At 65.1% G+C, this 27965-nt stretch overlaps 1 protein-coding gene across 2 annotated transcripts in view; it reads right to left on the minus strand.

Moving 5' to 3' along the window:
- VAV2 (vav guanine nucleotide exchange factor 2) overlaps window positions 1–27288 on the minus strand; it is a 100727-nt gene extending 73439 nt beyond the window's left edge. For both annotated transcript variants that reach the window (XM_045196800.2, XM_053919034.1), the window contains exon 1: window positions 26560–27288. In XM_045196800.2, the coding sequence (XP_045052735.1) occupies window positions 26560–26763 (204 nt within the window). In that variant the 5' untranslated portion in view covers window positions 26764–27288. The remainder of the gene's footprint in view (window positions 1–26559) is intronic.
- Window positions 27289–27965: the final 677 nt, after the last annotated feature.

Consider the following 27965-nt stretch of genomic DNA (forward strand, 5'->3'; position numbering starts at 1 on the left):
AGTGCACACCGGCTGGCCCTGCCCCGTAAGGACGCGCCCTCTCCGCCCCGCCAGCCCGATGTCACGGGCGGCTACTCATGGCCATGTGCTCCCGCCCTGTTCAAGGGGACCCAGCACATTCTGACCTGGACGATCCCGGCCGGAAAACTCAGAGCTGACCTTGAGGAAGCCAGGAGTGAGTGCACACATGTGTCAGACTCATGCACGCACAGGCACACACGTGCACACACAGACACACACGCACCGCCTTCCTGGACACAGACCAACCCCAGGTACTTTACAAGTGACAGAGCCAGCAGCCGGGGAGCACCCCACCAAAGCCATGGGGGGCTGGGAGCAGCACCTGCCCACCAGAGGGGGGGGGCTACACAAAGGCCAGGGTTCGCAGGTTGGCACCCAGGCACCTCCTCCACCCGGCACCCCAACACCGGGGCCCCCAGCCTGCGCTGGGCTTGGCGACGAAACAGGGAAGGAGGCGTGGGGGCGGGGGGTGAACAGGGTCGCCAGCTTCTAGCCCCATGAGAAGGGCCAGCAAAGAGTTGTGGGGCAGCAGGTGAGGCAGTGGGAGCGCAGACTTCTGGGTCACTCGGCCCTGGGTCCTTGCGGGACCAGCGGGGAGCGGCCCAGCTCCTGAGGCCTGGCTTCCTCGCACCAAGTGCCTCCCCGGGTTAATTTCGTCCCCCAAAGGCCCAGGGTGGGAGCCTTCAGCCCTGCAGTCAGGCTCGGCCGGGGTGTCCACCAGGCAGAGGCCTCTGAAGAGCAACCCGGGCCCGGTCACCCTCGTCAACAGCCATTCACTAAGCCAGTCGGCTCGACTGCAAGAGAGCCGCAGACAGCCTGTGCCTGCCGGCTGGGAGCTCAGACAGACGGCCGGCCAGAGCCAGGAGCTCTGCAGGAAGCAAGCCGCACCCCAGCCGAGCTCGAATCACGGTCGCCCACCCCCCTCGGGCAGTGCCCCGGCCCTGGAGTACCCTCTGCCTTGGGCCACTCCTCCTGTCTGCCTCCCCGGCTAGTCACCGAGGACACTGAGTCATTTCCTTTGTCGTACATTATTCCCTCCCTCTGTCTCTCTCTCTGTCTGGGGGGAGTGGTGCTGTGAGCATCATTTTTTCTGAACGCGTGGGCATAAACTGAGGACACAACCCCCCTTCACCCGCACACCCAAATCTGAGCGCATTTCCTAAGGGAAGGGACACCCCTTTCCCAATCTCGGTACCAGCGTGGACCCCACACGTGGCCCCACCTGCCGAGCGCACGCCCGGTACACACAGCACGACCCAGTGTCCCGAGCCGATCCGGGTCACACACTGCGTTAGCTGTCCCGTCTCCCCGTGAACCCAGGGCAGCCGTGACGAGAGGACTTCCTGGGATGACGGAAGTGTTCTCTGTACGCCCACCGAGTGCTCGAAACGTGGCCGCTCCCGACGAGAAACTGCATTTCTACCTTCATTTTGTTCGAGTCCATGTAAACTGAACACCCACACATGGACCTCACATCCGCCCAGGCCCCATCACCCAGGACCAGGCACCGCCGAAGAACACGGTGTCCACTAGGGACACAGGCTGTCGATCCCACCTACTCGAGGCAGCGAGGACAGGGGACCTCACAGGGACAGAGGACTGCTGAGTGCCAGGGGCGGGGGGCGGGGGAGGCTAGTGTTCAGTGGGCACAAATTTTCCGTTGGGAAGATGGAAATGTCCCGGAAACAATAGTGTGCTTGTCACACGGCGGCGTGGATGCGCTCGGTGTCCCTGATGCACACCTGCAATGGTTAAGGCTACACTGTACCTACGCTGTATATATTTCATCACGATAAAAAAAATAATCACAAAGACGAGGGGCACGGAGACACGGACCCACAGGGAGGAGGCCCCGGGGCGACGGGGCAGAGTTCAGGGAGCAGCCCCCGGAGCCGATCAGGCAGCTGGGGCCAGGGGACCACCAGAAGCTGGGAGAGGCCGGGACACACTCGGCCTCAGAGCTCCAAGGGCGGGCCAGTCCTGCCAACACCGTGACCTCGAACTTGAGGCCCCCCGAGTGTGACAGAGTACGTTTCTGTTGCCCTAGGCCCCCCGGCTCTGGGACGCAAATATGAGCCTGCACACCGCGGAGGCGGGTGCACACCCGGCCGAACCCTCATCCCTGCCGGCTCAGTCCCCCGACCCCCGTCCCCCTGCCGCCCCCAGGACGCGGCAGCTGCCAGCCCGGCTCCGCTATTTTTTGCTCATCACTCGTCTCTCATTTCCACTAAGCATTTATTTTAATTCTTCCTCAGCCTCCCATTTTTAGAGTTAATTACACAGCTCCCAACCACACTGGCAGCCGGCAAGGCCAGGCTTCCTTTTGGGGCCCAGTCTGGCCTTGCTCCGCAGCCACTTGGGCCCCTAACCTCCCAGAACCGATGCCCCCAGCTGCAGGTCGTCCCAGGCCAGCCTCTGGGAAACTGAGGCACACAGGCCTGTTGGTCTTTGGGGACGGGGACACACGGGCCCACACACACGGGGAAGGCTCCTGCCCAGGCCACTGTGCTGGGCACGGCAGTCTGCCCCCTCAGCCCAGCCGTCACCCCCTCAGGCACAATGAGGCCGCAGTCCTACTGGCGGAAGGACCCAGGCTCCGGCCCGGCTGCCCATTCCCAGGCGCTGCTCACTGTCACCGTCACCGTCGTTGAGCTGCACGGGCCCCGGTGGGCGTCCTGGCCGTCTGCGGCAGGGCAGGGCCTGAGCCATCAGGCCCCGGGGGCCAACCTACTGATTGGGGACACTGCCGGGGACACTGCCAGGGACCACCCCGCCCTGCGGAGGAGACACGGAGGTCCTGCCCGGCTGAGTGGGCAGCCTGCCGGCCCGGTGGCCCCCTGTCTTCCTCACTCAGAAAAGGTACACAGGACCGCCTCCCGCCCCCAAGCTCACACCCCCAGCACCCGATACACACGGGGCCCCAGGGGCCACGCTTTGTCCCCACATGACCTCACCCACCTCCGCCCTGAGAGACAGGTGCAAAACGGGAAACTCAGGCACAGAGAGGTGAAGCCGCTTGCATGAGGTCACCGTGGAGCAGGGCAGGAAGGCACAGACCCTGCCACAGGCATGCACGGTGGTGAGCCCTGGGCTGGCCACTGGGCTGTGCCCGACCCAGAGCGATAGCCACCTGCACCCTCTGTGCCTCAGTCTTCCCATCTGTGAAATGGGGAGGGGGGCTGGGAGACACTGCTTTAAGAAGTGACAGCCGACACCGGGGCTGTCTCCTTCAGGAGGTCCTGAAGTCCCTGTGCCCAGAGCTTCCCCGTGACATCATGTTCTGGAAGATGGGAGCCAGGGGGCCAGTCCTACAGCCCACCAGGGCCCTGTGATCTGCACTCGGGGCCAACCTTCCCAGGCCTCTGTCAGGGGGAGCTGAGGAGTGGCTGCACCCGAGCCCTCCATCCACACCCCCCAGGGCCCCTTGTGGCCCTCCTGACACCTCACTGGCGCCGCCCAAGGGCTGGGTGAGGCGAGAGACTCGGGCCACCCCCAGATGCCTGGGAGAGGGTCTGTCTGAGGCTCCCTGCTCACAGCCACACCAGCGAGAGAACCAGCAGGTGACTGACCTCGGAGAGGCTGCCCCTTGGCCCCACAGCCCCAGAGACAGACCGGGCATGGCAACGTCCAGCCTTCGACAGAACCGGAATTCCAAGAACCTCCACGTCTCTCTGAGACAGGCGGGGGCCCCAGATCCGCTTCACTGTGACAAATCACATGTGGCCGGGGTGCTGTGAACCGCCCCCCACCCCCGGGCCACGTCGCTGAGCCTGCCAATCCCAGCCTCTGACTGGCAGCTGACCACATCTGTGATCGATAAGGAAATGGAAAAGCGAATTAATTTCTTGTTTTACTGATGCCGTGCTGATTCCAGAAAGCACTGTAAACATCTTCGTTATCGTTTAACAGATGCAGCCTGCCGGAACACACCTTTCAAACTTGGGTCGATAAACAGCTGGCCTTGAGGGGACAAGCTAGCCAACGCTCCACGGGGATAGCAGCTGAGACCATCTTCTCCCCACCGTGTCCCAAACACCCTGGACAGTGACCCACCACGGGGGCTGGGCATCTAGTGACCGAATGAACAAACGGAGGAGGAAGGACCGTCCTCAAAGCATCCTAGTGGACATGTCTGAAGTGGCCCTGTCTGCCCTGCCCCCACATGGGTGATCCACGCTGGTCTTAGAGGTGCCAGGGTCCCCATGAACAGTTGTGCCTGCTCGAGTGGCCACCCTGGCTTCCAGAAGCTTCTCCTCCCTGAGCAAGCAGGCAGGTGGCGTTTGGGGTCCGCCCACGAACGCTATTCCTGCCCTCGGGCCCCGCTCCCAGATCCACAGCCCGGCAGGTCCAAACCCGTCTAGTCCTGTCTCCTCTGCTCCGCAGAGGGGAGAGCCGGGGCTAGGGAGGCGGGTCTGGAACCAGAACTCCCAGCCCGCACTAGGGCCACCAAATCCGCTGTGGCCGCCCCCAGCCCGGGGGAAGGACCCCTGCCGCTGCTGCAGCTCATCCGCAGCCCCAGGCAGGGAAAGCACAGCCCAGCACGGTATTTAACTGCAGAGCGTGGGGGATTCGATTACGTCTGGACAATTGAACAGGAGCACTTCCTCCTGCACAGGGGCCTCCTCTGGGCTGCACACACCCCGGGGGGACAGAGGCATGCTTGGCGCCAGCAGGCTGACGGATGGGCCAGCCCCCTCCCCGCAGGGCCCTCTGGTCTCTCTCTGAGCCGGCTGTAGGGAGGGGAGGGCGGGATCTCTTCGGGCGGCCTGGTCTCCCGGGGGCCAGCATGGTGGCACGGTGCCCACTGCTCGACACTGGATGGCTTAACCCAAGGCTGACAGACTTTGCTGCCCAGAAAGGCCACGCCAGCAACGTGCTCCGTCTGGCCCTCTGCTGAAGTTTGCAGGGGAGTCCACTGGGCGGGCTGAGGTGGGCTTGCCGCACCCTCTCCATGGCAAGCATCCGGCACCAGGCCCCGTGCTGAACCCCTCAGGGTCACTGTCGGGTCCACCCTCTGACACTGACACACTGCCCGTTTCACAGGTAGACGAAGGGCTAGAGGCCCGCCACGCGGATGGGCAGGGAGGGGAGGGCCCTGCTCTGACCCAGGCCCGGTGCAGTCCTCATGGTCTTGGCTGCTAAGCAAGGCGCCTCCCATAAGAGACACCCCCCACCCAAGGCCAGGGACGAGGGCAGGCCCTCTGGGCCTGCTGCAGGGTGAAGACAGAGCGGCGAGGTGGCCCTCCAGCTGGAGGCTCTGTCTCTCTGACCCCAGTGCTCCCGGACCCCCAGGCCGCCCTCCTCCAGCCACGAGGACCAGCCTGCGATGACCGCACGTGACTCAGGAGGCACTTGGCCTCCTCCATGCAGAAGACGGGTCCCTCCAAGGCAGATCCGCCCCAGCCTCAGCAAGCTTCCTGCCCCCCCACCCCCCCCAGCCCCACCCCAGGATGCCCTGACCCGTGTCTCGTCCCCTCTGGCCAATTCCAGGAAATCTCAGCGTGCGCCTCCGTCTTCCACCCGGCCACCCCCCAGTTTTGGTTCATGAGCAGGTGGCCAGGCTCCCTGGACGCCGCAGACCCATTGTGGACGCCGGGCACCCTCCGGGGTCCCGGCCTCTGACCCCACTGACCCCGCTGGTCCACCACACCCCTGTGCCGCCCACCCAGCGGGCTCCCTCCCATCTCCCACCACAGCCCTCCACGGTGGCCACAGCTTCATGGGGCCACCTGCTCCCACGCTCCACACACTGGCCCTTGTGAAGCCGGGAAGGGGCTTCCCAGGAAGAACAGAGAGGGGCTCAGTGGAGCCCCAGAAGCAGGTTCTGGAAGGTTCGGAGGTCGAGCTCCCTGGCCTCAGGGAGGCACGTCCCCAAGCTGGGGACGGCTGCAGAAGGACCACCCCTGCCCCTGATCTCAAAGGGCTTCCTCACCGACACTCGAGGGGCCCGCACCCAGGAAAACAATTCTGGGTGCAGTTCGGAAGCCTGAGCGGGTGGGGGCGGGGAGGTCCGCTCTCCACTCCGCATCCCCGTTCCATCCACCGCCAGCAGACACTGAAGGGGTGCCCAGGACGCGCCAGGCCCAGCCCGGGCTCCCAGCTCAGGGAACACGGACAGGGTGAGGTGGGGACTGCCCAGTGGGAGCTGTGCCCGGCGGCCCTCCGCACACCCGCCGCCCCGGCTAATGGCTGTTGGAGCCCGAGGGATAAGGAGCAGCTTGTGTTATAAAGACTTCAAGGTCAGGGTCAAACCAAAGGGCTTCTACAAAGCCAGCAGGAAATTGCTTTTCTGGTGTTTCTCTGGGCAGCCATCTTCGCTAAGCCGGCCGGGGACCCCTGGAGAGTTCCACTCCCACCGTGCGGCTCCGAGACAGCCCCAGCAAGCGTGGCTCCACGCGATCAGCTCGGCCGCTGCCTGGCGCTGCGCCCCCACCGCCCGCCCCCCAGGACCCGACGCCCCTCTTCTCTCTTCTGCGGTCCAGAGCCAGACCACCACACTGGCCCCAGGCTGTCTGGGAAGTCGCCCCTTGCCCCGGCCACTTCAGTTTTCATCTCTTCTCCCTTCTGGAAAATGGCCACAAGGTCAAGATCAGAGCATCCCCGAGCTCCTCCTGGCTCCTCTTCTCCGGGCAGTTGGAACAAAACGCCTCCAAGGGCCCACCGGGACACGCCCGGTCAGCTTCATCTCTGCCACCCGCTGAAACTGAGGCTGGATGCCTCCCTCCTGACCAGCACCCACCGCACCAATGCCCGTCGGCCTCAGTGAGCGACTCTCCTTACCCATCCACTGGCTCTGAGGACATCGGAGGAGAAATGTCACAGTAGCCTCAGAGAGCCCCCAGGGGACAACCACAAGCACTCCTGCCCATGCTGGGAAGCAAGGGCAAGCCCGGCCCCTCCCCGAGGTGACGGCTGCCCCTGTGCCCTGAGCCCCAGACCTGCAGCACCCACAGGCCCACCCTCCGCAAAGGATTGGGAAGTGAACAGATGAACAAACGAGGTGGGTTTGGAGAAACTGAGGCAAGCGTTCTGGTTTCTGCCACCTGCTGTCCCAGCTCTCCACCATTCAGGTGGCAGCCCCTGGGCCCTGGACCCGGCCCACTGGGGCCCTCGGCCAAGGCGGTTCTGACTCCAGGTTGGACCCAGGACCCCTCGAGGACCCAGGGCCCCAAAGAGACCCCCAGCCTGTGGGGAGTCAGGATGTGGCTGCGCCAGGCCCAGGCCCACCGCGTGTGAGCATCACAGCTCCAGCTTCAGACGCCCCTCGGTTGGGGTGGGGAGCTTGGGCAGACCCTGCCAGCTTTCAAACAGACGTAAGGGCTCAAATCCTGAAGCTCCCTGCCACCCCCTCCCTGGGACCCTGCCCTGCGTGACTCCAGCGCCAGGCCGACCACAGCTCTTGGGCCCCCAGCCCTGCCCGCCCAGTGGCTGCCGCCAGGTCTCTATGGAAAGGGCCCAACCAGAGTCCCCAAAAGTCAGGGAACCGAAACAGGTGTGTAGCCCTTCACTCCTACCTGTGCCCCCTCCACAGAGGCCGAACCCAGCTCACCCAGGGCTGGAGCTGCACAGTAGGCAGCTGAGAGACCCCACCCCTTCCAACCCAAGCGCCGCACAGGTGACTGACTGCCTCTGTGTGGCCCCCCAGCACACTCCACGTGGACATGTTAAGGTCTTGTCACCATGAGCATTGAGGAACAGAAAACGTCTTTCAGCAACGGGCCAGGAACGCTGCAGGGCCTCACGCAGGGCTGTGGGGGCCCCCTCGGGGGGCAGCCTTTCAAGAAGAACAAAACGTCACCTTCTGTCACCGTTCCCCTAGCTCCCCCCACCTGAGACACACCTCCGCTGGTGCTGTGCATCCGACAGCCCATGGGCAAGCCACCCGCTGCACCAGCGCTGTCCCCACACGGGGACGGGAGGTGGCTGCAGGGCCAGCTGGACAGGCCTGACCAGGGAGGCCCCAAGAGAAGCATTTCTCCCCAGAGGCTGGAAAGGACCCGAAGTGCCCAGGACAGGGGCAGCCCGCGGCGGGTGCTCAGCGAAAAGCGAGCGACTAGACGTGGGTGCCCCAGGAAGATGGGGGGTGGGGGGGCAAGGGGAGTGCAGGGGTGTGCTGCGTGCGCGTTAGGATGCCTAAAGCTGAAGAGCGAAGCAGAATCCGTCTGCAGGTGGACAGGCACGGAGAGAAGGGTTCTGAAGTCCAAGCAGGTGCCGGGCACGACGCAAACACGTTTATCTCCTTGTTCTTCACCGCACTTCACCTTCACTGCCCCGCATGTGCCTGGTGAGTGCGGGCTGAGCACTTCCTCCTGCTGCTGCTGCTGCCCCAGCAACACACGCCACCCGCCAGGGCCCTCCACTGAGCCAGGGGCAGGGCCAGAGGCCAGGCCCCCACTCCACTCCATCTGCACCAGGGACACAAGGTCTGGGGCGGCGACCCCGAGGCCTTCTCTGAGCACCTGTCTGTGGGATCTATGACCCTTCAAGGTCACAATTTTTCTTCAAATACCCACCCACTCAAGCCCCAAACATCCAGGCGTCACCGACGTCCTGGGTGCCGGATCCCAGGCGAGGCAGGTGAAGGTGCAGGTCCTGACCCGGACACCAGGTGCCCCCACCCGCCTCCCCCATTGCCGGGGCCTCCCCTGTACCAGGGACGCCCTTTAAACATTAAATTCCGGGCTTGGCTTCTGAAGTCACAACCCTCCCACTCACGCTGGGACGGACTTGTTCCCACGTGGATCTGACCGCTGCCCCAGCGCAGGCTCAGAGAGGCCAGCAGGGCCTCCAGTGGCCACCAGGCCCCTGCTCCCCCTCTGGTTGAAACACATCACTGGACCGCTCGGGAATGGGGGCGCATCTCAGTGACCACCACTGGCCACCCAGGACGGAGGGACACAGGAGACACATCCACGCTCGCAGCGAAGCTCGGTCACCTGGACAGGTCTCTGTGGCTCTCAGCGCCTCGGTTTCCCCAACTCAGTGAACCTGAACGCAGCCCCTGGAGCGCCGAGGAGCAGGCCCCTCCCCAGTTCCCGGCGCCGGTGGGGAGGGGAGCGTGCTGCGGCTGCGACGCCGGTTTCGGCGAGAGATCTCCTCGCACCATGAGAACCGCTACCATGGAAAAGACGAGGCGGCCCGGGCCTTCGAGGGCGGCACCTTGGCCCCCGGTGCCCCGTCGGTGGGGACGGAAAACAGTGTCGCTGCTGCGGAGGGCAGGGTGCAGGTCCCTCAAAACATCAGAAATAAAATTGCCTTACGATCCATCACCCCCACGACTTAGGACTGTCCACAAACGGCCACTGCCCCCAACCCTACGCCGACAGGAGCCCCCGATCTGGGCTGCGGTAAAAGGAGAAACTTTATTCCAATAAACAGTCCGCAAACTGGGACACGCATCCTCCTGCGGAAACCAAAAGGTCACCCCCTCCAGACAAAGAGGGTGCTCACCCTAGTCCGATTGGTCTGCTTTTATGCAAATGAAAATCCAAACTTGCACGGTTTGATTGGTCCAAATAGCACTGCCCTGATTGGTCAGAATCCCTCATCCAGATGGGTCAATGTGGAGCCGCTCTGATTGGTCTGTAAATAGGCAAATGAGGTTACAGCTGCAGAGCTCCCATTGGAGGGCAGGTCTCAGCCCATTGGTAGAAATAAAACGCCGGGCATTCTCTTCTAAGGGTTTGTTCACAAGGCAGGAGCCCCGTGCGGGAGGCTGGTGGTTCAGTCTGCAGCTTCTCCCTGAACCGCGGAAGAGGCCTCTGCAAGCTGGGGCTACTGGACTCTGGTTATGAATTCGGTCCCACCGGGAATGCTGATTGATAGATATACTCCTCAGGGTCATCAGCACGTGTCCGAAGAAGTGCAAGCAGTCTCAAAGACAGAGCTGTGCACGCACGTTCCCCCGAGTATCACTCAAAACCACTAAGGCGGAAGCAACCTATCCGTCCACTGTGACGGATAAACGAAATGTGGTACGTCCATACGATGGAACATTATTCAGGCTTAAACAGGAAGGACACCCCCAAAAAATAACAAAGGAAGGCTACCGGGACAACCGCTACTCCCGGGATGAACCCTGAGGATAGGATACTGAGTAAAAGCCGCCGGTCACAGGACGACAAATCCTGTGTCATCTCACGCATATGAGGTGCCTGGTCACAGTCACAGAGACAGGAAGTGGAATGGTGGTTGCCAGGGGCTGGTGGACAGGGCGGGAGGGAGTAGTTAATGGGTGCAGAGTTCCGGTTCGGGAAGATGAGAGATTTCTGGAGACGGTGCTGGCGATGGCAGCCCTGCAACTGTACTTAAGAACCACCAAACGTTGCACTTAAAAACGGTCAGCAGAACAAACTGTGTGTTCTCTGATACATCCTGGACTCCTCCCGTGTCCACCCACACCACGCTCTGGGGGCGGGGGCCGACAAGGGTCCCTGGAACTTTCAGGAGAAGGAGCAGATGCAACCTCAGCGATGGACACAGTGGGTACAGGGGCCCCCAACACGAGGGTGGCACCTGCCTGCGGGGTGCAGGACCCAGGGCCCTTCGCCTTCTTGAGTTGCTGCATGTTTTCATTTTTTCCAACGAGCAGGGAGCAGGAAATTGTCTCAGCAACAGGCAGAAGAGTGAAGATCAAATGGAGAAGCTGCACTTTCTGGAAATTCCAGCAGAACCAGCGCCAGGCCCCAGGGCAGAACGGCAGGGGGGTGGGGGGCGGGGCTCAGTCGTTTGCCCAGCAAGCAGCTGGGTTCTCTCCCCTGAACTACAGGTCAGGAATGTTCACAGCTGCAGACGCACCCTCCACCCCCACCCACCCGGTGAGGGGGAGCCCAGCGGGGGAGGGAGGCTGGGCTGGGGCCTAGGGACAAGGCCCTTCCAGGGGAGGAGTGGGCAGAAATCACCCCCAGTTGTTTTTGCACAGGAAAGCTGAGCCAGAGCTGGTATTTCAGAGCCGAGCTCCGGCCGGGGCCCCACTTGCTCAGAGAGCACAGGGACAAGGGGCTCCCTGCCCGGGGCACCCAGAGGCACCTGGGGAACCCAGGGCCCTGCAATCGGCCAGGGCTCCCTCTGGCCCTTCCTCTTCCAGAGGCCTTGCCCCTCGGTGCTCCCCGGGCTGCAGTAACCAGCTCCACTTTACTAGGCGGGGAACCTGAGGCAGCACCCCCCACCCTGCGCCAGCAGCCGCATGCCCAGGCTGTCACTGCAGGGGGTGACAAGTTGCTTTGTCTGTCCCCCTCTCTCAGCCAAGGCGGGGTGCAGGGGCACAGAGACGGGCAGGACCGCTGCCCGAAGCACCACTCTCCCCGCAGGGCGGGGCGGCTGTTTTCCCTCCTGCTTCCAGGAGCTGCTCGCTGTTTTATTTTCTACAGACCTGACTGCTGGGGATAATCCCAGGTCCTGGCCTTTCGTCACTGGCGGCAGAAACGGTGTCCCCTCTCTGCCAGCCACACGGGGCTGGGCGTTTGGGAACTCCCCCAGCCCGGGCCCAGGCCACACGGAGCCCCCCCAGTCACCTCCGGACGGGCATGTGGGTTGTTTCCCCAGTTTCACTATCAAACTGCACGACAGGGAACAGCTTTGTTCTGCTGGAGCTGCGTGGTGGGGGAGGGGCTGTCGGACGCAGCTGCCCCTCTGGAGAGCCTGCGGCCCAGGCGGGCTGCACCCAGTGAAGCGGTGGAGCCCACGAGGCCCTCAGACAGCCCCGGGCCCCCGCACCCACCACCATCCATCCACCATCCATTCCTCAGCCATCCCTCATCCAAACGGCCGTCGGGCCCCACTCTGGGGCGGCCACGGGGCACCAGGAAGGAAGACACAGGCCGCTGCCCACCCCCCATGGAAGAGGCCGTTACTCGGAGCTCCCAGGTTGAGCCTGCAAGCCGCCTACCGCCCGCGAGTCATTTTCGGGCGGGGGGACAAGGCTGGCCAAGGGAAGTGAGAGAGCAGTGGAGCGGCTCCGAGGTGCTGAGAAGCCCAGCGAGGCTCAGCAGCTGCAAACCACGGAGCGGCCCAGGGCAGGCCCAGAAGGGCCAGGAAGGAGAGCCCAGGGGACAGAAACCCGGGGCGGAGCCTCCTGTGACAAGGGGCCATAGAAGTGGCAAACCCAAAGGCGCTGTGGAGCCCCTGCTGCTGGTGGGCCTCACCCAGGCCCCGGGCAGCTGTGCCGTGGGAAACCCGGGCGGCACACCCTGGCTCTGGACCCCAGCAGCCTCAGCAGCCCCGCACTTTTCTCCACGTTTCCCCACATCCCCCTTCTCCACCTCCTGCCCACCCTTCTCTGCCTAACTGTGATGCAGCCCACTCCCTGAGATCTCTCCACTGCCCCAGCACCCACCCCTCAGTCCCCCCCACCTCTCCACTGCCCTGCCAGGCTCAGCCATTCAGCAGGGCCTGAACCCCCAACCCCTCCCTGCCAGGAGCCCAGGCTGAGCCGGCACCGAGTACCCAGAGAATGCTGGGATAGAGGACAGAGGAAGTAAGATGCAGAGGGGTAGAGCATGCCCCCCCGCCCCCCGCAAGAAAACCCAAAGATTCCTCCGCATTGTCAAGCCTGCAGCCTCACCGTCTGACCTCATTTGAATGACAGTTTTTGCAGGTGTCACTGAGATAAAGGTCCTGGGGTACGCAGTGTGGTGCTGAGACAGAAAGAGGGGGACAGAGCAGAGGCCAGAGTGATGGGGCCGCAAGCCAAGGAATGCCTGGGGCCACCAGGAGCTGGAAGGCACAAGGAGACCCTTCCCCTGAAGCCTCTGGAGGACAAGCGGCCGGATTTCGGACCTCTGGCCTCCAGAAGGGCCAGAGAATCCATTTGTGCTGTGGCACTTGGTCAGGGCCCCAGGGCACGGGAGTCGGGGTCCTGCTGCCCTAGCCTCGGGGCCCTCGCAGGCAGGCGTCCCTGTGCACGGTCACAGGGCAGGATCCCACGGATGGAGTGGTGGGCCGCATGCTCCGAGGCCTCTCGGGCAGATCCTGCAAGCTCGGAGCCCTTGTCACCGGTGCGTGGGGAGCTCAGAGCTGAGAATGTTCTGGACTCTGGGGAATTTCATCATCTCGTAGTTTAGATTCTAAATCACAAGAGACTGAAGACTTCCCTCCCCACCTCTCACTGGCCCCCCAGGAGAGGCCTCCCCCACGGGACGAAGGCCAGGGCAGCCGGAGTACCCTGGGATATGCGGGAGCCCCCACCCCCACCCCAGCCTGGAGAATGGCTTCACCCCACATCCTGCCTCCACTTCACAGCTATGCCAATTACTTCCTCAAGCCAGGGCCAGAGCCCCAGTCTGAAAGAGGAGAGGGGAAGCTGGGGGCACTGGTTTCCTCTTCGAAGGAGCTGGCTATTTACTGCCCACAGGCGAGGCCCAGGCTCCCTCTCAGCACAGGGAGATCCACCAGCCAGGCCTGCCGCGCTGGGCCCTCGGACTCCACAGCACCCTCTGTTCAGCAAGGGGTCCTGGACCCAGGGAGAGGGGGTCCTGGACCCAGGGAGAGGGGGTCCTGGACCCAGGGAGAGGGGGTCCCAGACCCAGGGAGGCTGGAGGGTAGCTGTAGATCCCTGGTGAAAACAGGCTCCTCTTTGGTGGCCCTGAGTGGAGCCCCCACAGCAGGGGCTGGCACCAGTGGGGGACAGGGCAGAGCTGGGGACACAGAGCAGACACAGGGCAGCAGAGCTCGGCTGAGTGATGGCCACAGCTGGCCTTGGAGGAGCGCAGGAGAGGAAGTGGGAGGCAGGCGCTTGGAGGACGAGAGTGGGGCACCCCGGCAGCCTCCAAGGCTGAACACAGGTGCCCACCAAGGGGGTCAGGCAAGCAGGGTGCCCCCTCTGTCGCCCATGCCCGGCAGACAGCACCGACATATCTGGCCACCCCGGCAGCCACGCCCGCCTGCCCCTCCCTGTCCTTCTTAAGGGGACCTCCCAGGTGGGCTGGGCCAGGACTGCGGCTGAGACCCCAAGGGCAGAGGGTGAGTGGGGAGGCACCCAGGGCCTGGAAGGGAAACACAGTGCCCGAACGGAGAGGAAGGCTCTCCGTTAAATAGCTTTGCGTCCAGAGGTGGCCCACATGCCTCTGACGGAACCAGGGCCCTGGACGCTGGTGTCTGGGGCTGCAGACCCCACAAAAAGTCTGGAATCCCCTGTCCACTCTGGCGAGGCCTCGGGAGACCTGGGACGGGGACACCCAGCTCCTGTGCCCCAAGACCCACCCTCAGGCAGGATCCACGGGCTTCTTCCCCGGCTGCAGGGTCTGTTCCAGCCGCCCGCCCCCTCCCCAACACTGAGCCAGAGGGCCAGCCTGGGAGGAAAGCGGCTCGGCAGGGCCTGCAGCTGACCGCTGGTTCCCACAGACCGCGGGGTCGGCGGCGGGTCTCGTTTCCTGTTTCCACTCCCAGGGCCCGCACGTTTGGGGAACTTCGCAGCCCTTGGTACCTCGCTTTTTAAGAAACAAGGACCAGTCGCATCCAAGCTGCTGGGGGAACAGGCTGCTGGATGCCATTCAGGAATCGACGGAATCCCCGAGTCTGAAGCAGTGTGGCAGGTGGCCTTCCGGGATCAGAGGCTGCGCCTAGAGCTTGGCCGTCCCCGCTCTGCACCCACCCCAAGCCTGGAGTGGGAAAGGGGTGCCCCAGAGTGCCCCCACCCTGACTCCTCACCCCCAGGGGTCCACTCAGAGCCCCAACATCGCTCTTCTCTCCTGACCGCTCGTTCCTGGGACCCTCCACCCTGAACGGCCCTCTGTCACCGGCCTCAGGTAACGATCATTCCCACCTGGAGGGGTGGCCGCACAGAAGCTGGGGGCTGGACCGGGATGCTGCACCACAAGACGGCCCAGAGCTGGAGGCAAGGGGAGCAGCAGACAGGAGGCCCAGGGCAGCCCCAGCCCCACTCGGCCCACCAGCCCCTCGCTGACATCACAGGCTCCGCGGCACACAGCCGGGCCAGGGGGAAAGGGGTGAGGAGAAGACACCTCCCCCCCGGGGGGCACAGGGGCTGCAGCCCCTCTGCAGAGAGGGGCTCTGGCTACCCGCCGTTTCCCGGGCACCTGGGCTGCCAGGTGGGCCTACATTCAGGGTGTCCAGGCCCCCCCATCCAGCTCCACCTCTCCACCCGCATGCCGAGGGCCCCCTTCCCCACCCCCATCCCACCCTGCAAGGCTCCGGGGGGCCTGGGCCTCTGGGCACCCATTTCAGGGATGATCCTGTCCACACCGGAGAAATCGGAAACGCCACCGGGCACAGGCTCGGCCAGGCCTGTCACCACCTTGAACAGCTCCGCAGAGATCGGAGTCTGAGGTTGATCTTCCCGTCCCAGCACCCTGTTTTCATTTCCGGAAGTGACCTTCTCCACGGGGGTGTCTCATGGCGGAAGCCTGATGTGTGGTCCAGCCCCGGCCGGCCCTCCTGAGGTGCTCCCACGCCCGTCCGTGCCGCCGTGCCCACGTCTCCCGAGCACCTTTCAGTTTTGCTAGGAGACTCAGCTGAGAAAAAAGTGCAGCTTCGCCAACGGTCACTTCTATTTTGTGTCAACCGTCCACACCGAGAAGAATCCGGGGAATGATTTAACGGCGAGAAATTTATTTCTTGGCACAAAGGCCCTTCCAGTGGCATGAATGGCACAGGCTGGACCGTGCACCGAAGGCTGGCCCGTTCCCGAGGTCACAGCAGACACACGCAGCACAAACCCAGGGGACTTGGGGCGGGGGGCGACCCTTCCCTTGAGACACGCTTCCTCCAGACCGGCTTCGGCAGCTTGGTGAAGACAGCACTCCTCCACCGGCATCCACAAGCAACCGGGCAATCAGGGGCCCGGCCCTCACCGGGGTAGGTGGCCAAGGGTCGGAGGGCGGGCGTGAGGACCCGTGTGCACGGAGGGTCACAGGGTGCCCTGGGGGACACAGACAGCACAGCCCCGGCCTCACGAGCCCAGGCTCACCAAGGGCCTTTCCGCAGGGGCCTCCAGAGAGGCCGAGCCTGTGTCGGGGGAACCAGGATGGGCTCTGTCAAAGAGCGGGCTGGGGGCGTCCCACCACAGAGAGGCGCTGGCGTCACTTTAACCGTCTGTGTCACCGGGAAAAACACTGGCCCGAGAAACTGCCACACGCCCTCATTTTAAGGCTCCGAGACCCACCTGACGTCAGGAAGTTAGAACGTGAAAAACGACCCACCTTGGAACAAGGGGGATAAAGGGCAGAAGCTGATGACCCTCCGAAACAGGGAGGGGAGCGGCGGGGAGAGGCCCCTGTGCAGCCACCCTGCGTCACTCGGGCGCCCCTCGCGGAGAAATCGCCGGGAGGTGGAGGTGGCGGCCAGCCGCCCCCCACGGCGCCCGGCACAGCTGGTCCGGGTTAAAGCCTCACCAGATCAATAGCAGTTGCACGGACCCGGGAAATCGACCGAATGCAATGCCTTTGTAAGAAAAACCACTCTTCCCACAGGCGGGCGCCGCCGTCAAAGGACACACTAGTCCTCTGGGGTTTTTGGCAGCTCGCTGGGCCCCCGCAGAGGCAAATCGCACCACAGAGTTGGGGTCCGCGCCCCCCCAGCTGAGGGCCGGATCCCAGGTCCGAGGGTCCGAGGGGGGAAGGTGCGCGCCGGCAACTGCCTTTCGGTCGGTCGTGTGTGAGCTTCCGGAGGCAGAGCTGGCGGCTCCGGAGAGAAAATAATCCCCGAGGGAGGAGGAAGTCGGAACGCAGTCCGCGCGAACAAACAGGGTTTCTTTCTGGGGACCTGGCCCTGCACCAGCCCCCGGTCCAGCCTGGACAGCAGTGTGGTCAGCCGCACAGACCGGAAAAGAAGCAGGAAGCCCAGAGGCAGACAGAGGACACAGCAGGGCTGGGCTCAACGTCCCCCAGCGCGGTCGGGGCGGACTTCGGACGGACAGCTGGGACTGTGGGCCTTCCCTGGGCCCTCGGCCAACTCACATCCCAAGGGCTGAATCTGGACGGGCCGCCCCCATCCACCCCACTGCCCGGGCCGACACCGGGGCACACTCCTCATCAGCCCGCATCGGATGGAAGGCCGGCTCTACCCAGCCTCCCGTGCGCTCCTGGAGCCTGGCATTCCTCTCACTTCCCCACAGTTCCCCTCCCCCCACAGTGCAGGCCTGATCGGTTTTCCTCCCCGGCCTCCTGCATCCTCCCCAGTCCCATGGGACTCCCGGCCTCCAGGCCGGCCCCCCATCCATTCCCAGCAGTGCGGTCAGGGCCACGCGGAGCTTCCTGCGGCCACATCCAGGGACTTCACGTTCTCTCCATCCCTTCCAGGGCTCCTTGACGCCCCAGGGTGAAGGTGCCACCCACCACCCTGCTCCCCTGAAAGCCACATTCAGAGTTCCTGTCACCTCCACTAGAAGTGATGGCTACTCCAGAGGTCCTGGACCCCTCAAAGGAGATGCCAGACCTCACTCACCTTTCCCTCGCCTGAGTACCTGCTCAATAAACCTTCCCTAGAGCCTCAGGCCTGGATGACCTATGGGCACTGCAGGAAGAGCTGGTGAGAGAGGCCTGGCTGACCTTAAAAGGAAGGTCAGCTCCAAAAGGCAGCAGGGAAGGCAGGCCCTTGAGAAAAGGGGCAGCTCCCCCACCCCAGATCCAATTACGGCTGAGGTGGCCCTGAGGTCAGGTGTCCCCCCACCCCAGGAGCCCACCTGTGCCCAGGCATGGTCCCTTTACACCAGCCAGGCAGAGACCCAGGAACCAGTGCCCAGCCCTGGCTGGTGTGGCTCAGGGGACTGAGCACCAGCCTGCAGACTAAAGGGTCGCAGGTTCGATTCCCAGTCAGGGCACATCCTGGGTTGCAGGCCAGGTCCCACGTTGGGGGAGCACGAGAAGCAACCACACATGGATGTTTCTCTCCCTCTGTTTCTCCCCTATTTCCCCTCTCTCTAAAAAATAATTAAATAAACTAAGAAAAAAAAAAGAAGCCAGTGCCTGCCAGGTCCCGGAAGTGCCTGTTCCACGTAAAGCAGCAGCCCCCAAACTAAACGACGGGAAGCCAGCTACCAGCTCCCGCACCCACGGCCGCCGGGCACTGCGGTCCCCACTGTGCAGAGGAGCTGACCGAGATTTGGGAAGTGCGGGGGAAGGCCTGTCCAGGGATGCATTCGGCCCCACCTCGGGAGTAAGAGGCGGGGTGCCCCCCATTTTGGGGGCCCACTGCCAGTGTCTGGCCCAGCCTCAACCAAGGAAGTTCTTGCTGTCCTCAGGGGCCTGAGGGGAACAGGGGCAAATGCTCCAGGTCCCCCAGCCCCAGGGGTGGCAGCGTGGCCCCTGGGCCCTCCCGGAGAGCTGGGTCTGCCCTGCGAGTCAGGGCCCCAGTGATGAACTCCGGCTCCTGCCCGGGCATCTCGATGCACCTGCCCCACTCTCCCCGAGCCGGGCTGGCTAACAGATGTTTCACCTAAGTAGGGAAATCACCACAGAGCAGGCCCAGGGGGATCACAGGCCCGCTTCTCCCCAGGTTTATTTGCATGAGAGGGAGTGGTGCGCAAAAACTCTATCTTCCCTTTTCTGAGAAAAAACATTGTATCGCACACAAATTAAGAAAAGAGTGGCTGCCAGCCCAGAAACCGGTGACGGAAGTGTGCCCACGGACACACCTCCTGGAGGCCGCGGCCGCCCGGCTGGAGAGGACGCCCAGGCCTGCCTGCGTCGCCGCCCGAGACTCCGACAGGCCCTGTGCTCTCCAAGCCTCAGTTTCCAAAGCCATCAAGTGGGCAACAGGCACTCCAAGTGGGGTTCACTTTGCTGGGACAGGCCCGCGGCCAACAGCCTCCACCGCTGTGACTAACTGCGCCCATCTCGGCAGCCCCGGGCCGCCCCGGAGCAGACTCGGCGAGGCAGGCGACTCCGTGTGCCCGAGGCACCTCAGAGGGGGCCCAGTCCTCGCCAACGGGAAACTGTCCTGGCTGAGTCCACTGCCCGCCGCCCCGACCGGCAGCCCAGGCACCACCTGCAGGTCACCAGGGCCAGCAGATGGCCAAGCAGAAGCAAGGCTGAGGGCCGGAGCCACTCTGCTGGGCGAGGGGAGACACTCTCCCGCCCAGGTCCCACCCCAAAGGAGACGGCCACCACCAGAGGAGGCAGGAGGCACCAGACGGCGCAGATGGAGGGCCAAGCCTGGCCTCCTGACCCCAGAGTCCATTTGGATTTGTCACACACACACACACACACCTTGTCCCAGAATCGAGATGCCACCCTGCAGCTGAGAAGCAGGCCTCAGAGCCCAGGGCAGCGACACGCCAGACTGCGAACACACACGCACACACACGCTGCTGTCCGTGGCCTGCATTCACGCACCCCCAGACGAGAGGCCTGTCCTCCAAGGCCCCACACACGGCCCTTCAAAGAGACATCCAGCCCTTGGGCGGCGCGGGGGGCAGCAGGGCGGGGGCGGTTTTAGCGGCAACTCGACCTCAGCAAGTCGGGGAAACAGATTCTCCCAAAGACAGGGCAGAAAGCCTGCCGGTCCCCAGGGACAGCGGCAGCCCCTCGGTGGCGTGGGAAAACACCCCCCTTAAGCAGCCCCAGAACCTAGAAGACGCCTCTCCGGACAGTGGAGCCCTGAGCAGGACAGTGAGCTTGTCCGAGGTGCCCCGGGAGGCGGTGGCAGCCGCCGTTTACAAGGTCCCCCGACGGCATGACACAGACAAGTGCCCCCTCTCCCTGCACAGGTGACAGCAGGGACCTCAGGAGACTTGGGGGTGGGCCCCCAACCCTGGAAAGGCCCAGAGGCCCCGAGCCCCGGGGAGGGTGCGGAGGACAGGTGGCCACTGTGCCCCTGCCGGCCTGGCCACTCTCCCCGGACAACACCGGTACACGCCGCCTTTCAAACTGAAAACACCAGACAAACCCACAGAAGCGTCCTCGGTCTGAAGTTCAATAATTATTTTTAACAGACCTACTCCTTAGAGCGGGGGGGGGGGGGGGGGGGGGGGGGGAGCGCGAACAAGGAGCAGGTGTGAGTTGTGTCAGAAATAATTACTGGAACCCTTACACAGGTTACAAAGACCAACACCCCCCCGACCCCCCACCCACTGCACAATTTCGGTGCTTCCAGCAGCCGGAGACTTCCAGCCCCGAGGCCGCCAGGCGGGCGGGTGCCTTGCTTGGGTGCCACCTCCCCGGGCCCTGGCAGGCGGTTCAGGCGCTGCCTGCCTCCATCTGTGGCCACGTGTCTGTTCATTCTTTCTTTTCAGAAATGAAAACAGTCGTCACAGGTACAGGACACTGAAGAGAGGGGCTGAGGGCATGGAGTGTCAGAGGGCCCCCCACAGGGGCTCGTCCAGGCTGGGGGGCCGCCCTGGCTGGGCATGAAGCCTCTCTGGCTGCAGGGCTCCTCCCACCCACGCAAGGAGCGCCAGTGCCCAAGCCCACTCTGTGCACCGGCTTCTCTCCTGCCGGGTTTCGGGGGACAGGTAAGGGGCGGGGCAACCGCGGGGAAAAGCCACAGCCCGAGACGTCACAGAGCCTAAACGCCCAGAGCCAGGGTGTCCAGGGTGTCCAGGGAGAGGACGATGCCCCACAGTGGGGGGGGGGGGGGGGGGAGGGGAGGCGGTCCGTCGTCCACTGGGCACCTGTCACACCCTGATGCTGGGCTGAGAGCTCCGGGCCCCTCTGCACCCCTCCGTCCTGGGTCGGAGCCCCACTTCATGGAAGCAGAAGCAGGCCCAGAGGAGGAGTTGCACAGCCAGACAAGGCAGGCCTTGAATCCATGTCTGAGAGGGCGCAGAGCTGCGCCCAGCGTGGTGCCTCACCAGGAGCGTGGCCCTGGGGCAGTCCAGCTCTGGGCAGTCCGGGGACAGCCCTCCCAGGATGGGGCGTGTGCAGGCAGCAGGGATCTCGAACACGGCGGGGGTGGGGAGTGGGGGCCGCATGGGAGACCCTCCCCCAGAGTCCCACCCTGCGGCAGCTACGGGCACCCAGTATTCAAGGCCAGCTCAAGTGTCACCTCCTCCTTGAAGCCCTCTGCAGTCACCCTACCCCCAGGGATCCAAACAAGGGCATCTGAGGACTAGCACAGCCTCACAGGCAGGGACACGGAACCCCAAGACTGCTCTCGTCTCCTGCCCGATTGGCCCAGGAGCTCCTGGAGAGGAAACAGCAGAGAAAGACCCCCTCCTGCAGGCATCCTGGGTCACTTCAAGGGAAGAGGCAGGGCTGGGTTCAAGGGGCAGTGGAGGGGAGTCCACCTGTGGGGCCTCAGCTGCAGGGTGCAGGGCCAGGCACCCGCCGCCCCCCCAGCACTGCCTTGTGCCCGGCGTCTCGCCCCTTGAACTCAGGCAGCGCAGCCTGAAAACAGGACCCGGCACCTGTCTGGAAGGAGCAGGGCATGTCCTCCAGGGTGGGCACAGCCCGGGTCACCTGGGCCGCACAGCAAGAAAGGGCTCAAACGAGGCCCTAGGGGGGAGGCGCCCCAGGGCTACTACCCTTGTCAGGTGCCCCACCGGATCGGCCCCCGCCCCCCACCGCGTCCCAGCACTGAGGCGCGGCCTCCGGGGCCCAGACCACAGTCCTCACCATGGTCTCCCTGCCAAATCTGCAGCGTCCTTCTCCAGTTCACGGGGGCCGGCCCAAGCCTCAGCCAGGTTTTTGCGGTCACTGTACCACCAACTCACTCCACACCGGTGCTAGGGGCCACCCTGAGACCTGCGCCATTGAGCCTGACCCCACACAGCCAGTCGAGTCCATGGTGAAGCCGAGACCCTTGGCCCATCTGCTCTCCCGCCCCCACCCCGGCCCCGCTCCCCAGGACCTGGCGGCTGGTGCACACTCAGCGCCTTGCAGAAAATCAGGGAAACCGCACCTCCCTTCATTATCACCCCCCCGCCCCCCGCCGCCAGGAGCTTTTCCAGGTGTCCTTCCTCAGCAGCAGCTCCCCCCCCCCCCGCCCCACCCCATGGAACACAACACCCAGATGCGCGCTGCGTCTCCGTGCTTTCTGCACTGAATTCTTCACCCCCAACGATCTGATTCCCGCCCCCCGCAGAAAACACTCGGGTAAAACAGAGTGTTATTAAAACTAGTGCTGCGCATCCGTTCCTCCTCCTCTAACAGACAACCAGCATCGTACCCCACAGATGCGGCTCACAGGCTGGCACGGGCAGCGCCGCTCTCCGAAGGAACTAGCCCACCCGGGTCCGCACACACACGCAGACGCACGCGCGGGCACGCTGGGCCGGCCAGCAGCACACGCTGTGCCCAGGGCTCGGCTTCCAAGGGCCCCCGTCGCTGTGGAGCCAGAGCTGCTGGCAGAAAGGCCGGAGGCTGGCCTGGGCAAAGACAAATGCCAGAGCATTCTGTGCTGGAAAGGAAGGCAGAAACGAGGGGCCACACGGAGGCCGGCCTGACGCAGGGGCCACTGGCTGAACCTGAGACCACCTGAGCGTCCCAACGAACAGTGACAGTCACAGATGCTCGCCGTGGAAGAAAACAGGCGACCGAGACCCACGCCGGGGTGGGGGCGGGACTAGATATTTCCGTTTTCGCAAAGCAACGTCTCGAGAACCAGTGTGACCCACAAGGGGGACAGAGCGGCTGCACAGTGGGCGTGTCCAGCAAACACCGCTTTAACCGAGTGGGTGAAGCCGGCCTGCCCAGAGATGGAACAGACTGAGGCTGGTGTCACCTGCGAGACGGGGCGCCGGGAGAACGCAGCATCGAGCTGCTGTAACCCCAACAGGCGCAAAAGCCCAAGTGCAGGGACCCCCTGCCCCTGCCCAAGAGTCAAGGCCACGAACACCCAGGAAAGGCTGAGGAACCGCCCCAGGCCGGAAGGGGCTGGAGAGGGCGCGTGGGCCTCTGGTGGACCCTTCTGCTGTGAAGGGCACGTCCTGAGGCCCGAGTGGGTTGTGGGGTGTGACCACCTCAGCTGTGTCGGGAGAATGTTCGTCACAGGAGACACGCAGGGTCTAGGGCACCAACCAAGTCCCCAGCTTACCCCCATGTGGGCCAAGAAAAAGTCCTGTGCACTGCGCTTCCAGCTTAAGTCTGAGAAGTTTCCAACGTTTAAAAACCAAAATCTGACGAAAGAGAAGACAAAGCTTCCCTGTTCCCACTGGCATCAGCCTCCTGTCCCCGCTCCCAACTGCCCAAGGGGTCACAAACCTTGGCCTGGGAGCCATGGAGCGCCGACTCATCCTCGGAACTCTGCGGACACCTCCCTGAAGGGTGCTCTTCCTGTCCACGGCATCGCTCCACACCCGACGTGGCCGCTGCTCACCTGGGTGCTCAGTCCCGGCCCGCCCGGCCCCAGCCCCCTCGCCGAGCTGCGCAGGGCTCGAAGGGACAAAGCAATCGAGGAGCGAAGGGACCCAGAGGTGCAGAGGCTGTCTGGCGGGAACAGACAGCCCCCACGGATGCTGGCATCCCTCACTCACAGGCCATCTGGCCAGAGCACGCCTCCCGCCAGGTGAGGGGCAGGGGCACGCGGGTGGGGGTACCCAGGTCCCAAGCCCCTCTCTGCATGTCCCTACGGGCGCCCTTCGAGAGGCATGGGCACGAGGCGGGCGGAGCTGCCCCGAAGGTCTGGGCCTCAGTCCGAGCGCCGGCAGCCACGGGACCCCGCAGCCGAGGCTGCTCCAGCCACATGCGACCCCCTCCGGGAACCAGCAGACTGCGGGCACCCCCCGCCCCGAGTTTAATTAAATCCAAGGCGGCTTCCAGGCCTTTTGAACAAAAAAGTAAAGCACGCCCTGCCCACTCCAGGAGTGCGCGACGAAGAGGCCATTCAGACCTGTCTATTACACCTCCCGGCCCTGGCTCTGTACACAGCAGGTGCTCCGTAAGCGCACGTGGCTATTAAGCTCCTTTAGGGCCAATACCCCAGCTGAGATCAACCCAGAGAGGAGGGGTGCTCCAAATGCTGGAAAAAATGGCATCACCGTGAGAAGCCGGCAAGCCACTCTGAAAAGAGGGGACCCCGTGGAGGCCCTGGGGTGGCACGGCAGCGGGGAGACGGAGGGCCCTGAGACGGACCCGCCGGCACAGTACCCAGGCCCCCACGGGAAGCGGGCCACGCTCCCCACCCACCCGTCCGGTGGGAACAGACACACGCCGTACACCCCAAGCCACGGGCCAGGACCACCCATCGGCAAGGCAGCAGGACAGCAGAGGGGAGTCGAGAAACCACGGCGTGGGAGGCAGACCGAAGTGCGCGTTTCAGTTCTGCCCCTTAGTAGCCGCCTGCGGCCTGGAGCAAGTCACTGGGCCTCTCTGACCTTCAGTGGCCTCATCTGGGATACGGGGCAGCCCGCCCTGCCAGGGTCCCGCCCAGCCCCAGGCAGGGGCTGTACCTAAGGGTAGATGACACTTTTCTTGTGATCCAGCCACCTCGGGCACCGAGAACATCACCTCTACCCCCAGGTGACAAAGGGCAGCCGTACAGCTCCTGCCCCAGAGCCACACAGCCCTTGTGGGAAAGACAATGGTCTCTTTCATTGAGAATACACCACTGGAGCCCCGTGTAACTCCCGGCCCGATGACGGGGGCTCCCGGAGCACCCACAGCCACGCGAGGATGGGGCGACTGGCCCCACCCTCCAGGAGATGCCAGGACTGGGAGACAGGCCTCATCCTCCTCCGAGGGCCACACCTACTGGTGTCCACATGACCGTCCCATAAAACCGCTACGGCTGACTCAGCATCGTGTGAGAGACATCCTCTGCCTCCCTCACTGAGCCATCCCAGTGCGGCTGTGAGGTGGCTTCCGTTACGCCCATTGCACGGACGGGGAAACTGAGGCCCCAAAGGCAGGTCACCAACCCAGGAAGCGGCTTGCCAGGTTTCGATCAGACATGTGGCCACAAAGACACGGGACACCTGCCCACCTGGTTATCCTGCCAGCCAGCCCCTTAACACCCCTCACGGGGGAAGGGTTGCTGGGGTAGGGGCTCCAAGGGGCGGCCGCTGCCAGGGACTCTGCCCACCGGTGGCTCCGAAACCCCGGGAGCCTCTGCACTTCAGGCACAGGGGCCGAGCCAGGCCACCTGCCACAGCCAGCACCCTCTCCTGCCCCCTCCTGCCCAACCCACGGCTGGGGAGGGGCCGCTCCAGGACCCGGGGTCCCGCCAGCCCCAGGCCCTGCTAGTCACCCACCCGGGCCAGGCTGTGCCCTGCCCCCCTGGCAGCCCTGCCCATTGGGGGGAAACCCGCCAGGAGCCAGCAAGCCTGGGCAGCCCTGGCCGCCGCAGGCAGGCACTCTCATGCAAGGTCCAGCTCTGCCCTCCGCAGCCCTCCTTCTCCTGTCTCTCCTGGGGGCAGGGGTGTCAGAGGGCAGAGGACGGGGCTGGATCTGTGACAGCCCTCTGCGGCAGAGCCCTGGCTCCTGGGACCATGGGCCGCTCAGCCCTGAGAGGGCCTACACAGGGTGCCGGCTGCGGTGGTGGCCTGGGGACCGACCGCAGGCAGGGGCCCCCTCACTGGGTGTCTGCCTCCTGGGTCTGGGGTTAGTTATGACTACTGAGTGACAAGGCGGCCCCAGCCCCCCAGGCTCTTCTTTGTCAGAGACCATGCTCCCCTCCTCCCTGTAGGGCGGGGACCCCCATCTCCCTGGAAACAGGGTCACAGCCAAAGGGCAGAGGCCATGAAGCCCAGTCCGGAAAAGCGGTGACTCACTCCAGCCCCCTTCCCGAGGTCCCACTGTGAATGGCCTTGGTCCCCGTAGAGGTCCGGGCTGCAGGACCCTCAGGGAAGTTGCCCTAGGGCAGTGCTGGCTAGACCCGGGCTGGCAGCCCGACCCCTGCGGCACCCGCTCGGCGTGCTGGGGAGGGGGTTCCACGGCCCCAGAAAAGGCAGGATGAAAGCCTGGGTTCTGCTTAAGTCTCGGCCAAGTTCCCTCCGAAGGGCCGAGAAAGGCAGCGTCTGCCGGCCGCAGACATTTTCCTGCCTGCCGGCGGCCACACGCGCTCGGCCACGACAAAGACCACACTAGAGAGGGCCCTGATGGCTGCAGCTGGGGGAGCGATGGGGGGATCCCTTCACACCAAGTTGCGTGGCCCTGGGGGCCCTAACGGCTCAGCCCTCCGCGGTCCGGGAGGAGGCGGAGGCCGGCGAGGGGGCGGCGCCCCGGGCCCACCCACCCCCTCCGCCCGGCGGCCGCTCGCTCCCCGCCCGGCCGGCCCGTCGCGCCCCGCCCCGACCCCCGCCGCGCCAGCTCGGCCACCCCGGCGTCCGGTATCTGCACGGAGCCGGACCACGCGACGCCTGCCGAGGCCCCGGGCGCGGCGGGCTCCCTGGGATCGGTCGGGACGCCCGCAGGCCCCGTGGCCCGGGAGGGCGGGCCGCAGCAGTGGACGCCCCGCCCGGGCTGGAGTCTCCCCTCATCCGGGCAGAGCCCGCGGGCGGCGGAGGTGCTCCCTCGGCTTGAGGGACTTCGGTCAACTTCGCGCCTCTCGGGGTCGCCCCTCGGAGGAGCCGGCTCCGAGGCCCGGGGCGCGCCCCTCTCTCCGTCCCCGGCCCCGACGCCCCGGTGCCCCGCCGCTCCTGCCACTGTCCTGGGACCGCCCGTAGCTGCGACCTCCACGTGCGCGTCCGCGCGCCCTGACCCTCACCTGGGACATCTGCGGCCGGAAGTTGATGTCCTTCAGGTCGATGGAGCCGGGGGAGAGGTTGTGCAGCAGCTGGCACAGCAGCACGCCGTCCCGCAGCGCCTGCGCCAGGTCGAAGACCACGGCCGAGGGCCACACGACGCGGTGGTTGGGCGGCAGGACCTTGCAGTCGATGAGCCAACGGCCGCACTGCCGCCACTGCTCCATGGCGCCCGCCGGGCCGGCCGCTCAGCGCCGCGCTCGGGCCAAAGTGCGGCGGCCGCGGGGCATCCCGCCCGGCCGCGCCGGGCTCGGCGGCCGGGGCGGGGCTTCGCGCGGGCTGCCCCGGTGCCTCCGCACCCCCGCGCGCCCCTACTCTTCCTCCTCGGGCTCCTCGCCGGCAGCCGCTCCCGCCCACGTGCGGCCGCGCCGTAGGCGCCGGGCTGCGCGCTGGGTCCTCGGCTCACACACAGGAGTCCGCCTGGGCCCCAAGCCGGGCTCCGCGCCGTCCGCCGCCGCAGCGCTCGGCGATCAGCGCCGCCCGGCGCCGCATTCTGCGCTCCAGGCGCCCCGTGGCCGCCGCGGTTCCTGCCCCGCCCGAGACAAAGGCCCGGCGGGTCGCTCGCTCCGCGCGTCCGGGGCCTGGGCCGCCCTCGCCGCCGCCGCTTTGTTCGCCCCGCCTGGGGGCTCTGGCTCCGCGTTCCGAGCTCCGACTCAGAGGCTCCGCGGCTCCGCTGCTCCCGGGCACTGGGGGCGCGGGGGCGCGGGGTTGCGGGGGGCGCGGCCACGGGCGGGGCGGGCCGGGGGCGGGGCGCTGTCCGGGCACCTCCCCGCGACCCAGGCACCGCCCCCGCCCCCGCTCCACTTCCTGCCCGGCTGCCACCCGCAAAAGTTGCGGAGGGCGGGGGCTCGGGGCCGGCAAGCTCACTGCTATTGGAACCCAGACTTTGGGGAGCTCTGCGCTCGGGGCAAGGGACTTCGCCTACGGAGTGATGGCCGGTCCCCGTCTGTGCGTCCCTTCCTGCGTACCGCTCGTGAAGATCAATAGGTGGTCCCTATCACGCCGGGCGCTTCCGCACGGCCCTTCAGGCCCAGAAGGGGCCATCGTCTGGACCGAGGCCTCCCGCGTCCCCTCGGCTCATCAGGCGACCCCCGCGGGATAACTCGAGGCCGGAGGTGCACGGACCGGGGACGCACCCAGAGCCCCGTTCCCATCCTCCGCCCTGGCCTGGGAGCGGCAGGAAGCCCCCCTCCCGACCCTGCAGAGACAGGGATTCCCCTGCGTTACGACCCAGAGGCCACTCTGGCCACTCGCAGCTGCCCAGAGGGCAGTCCTGGCGTCTGGGCTGGGATACGTAAGATAAGTAATTGGGAGAGAGGCGAGGAGCAGAGGCCAGACCCGGCCCTGCGTCTCGCCGCCCCCGCGCTGG

The sequence above is a fragment of the Desmodus rotundus genome, chromosome 1, assembly GCF_022682495.2.
Source record: "Desmodus rotundus isolate HL8 chromosome 1, HLdesRot8A.1, whole genome shotgun sequence".
Classification (NCBI taxonomy): Eukaryota; Metazoa; Chordata; class Mammalia; order Chiroptera; family Phyllostomidae; genus Desmodus; species Desmodus rotundus.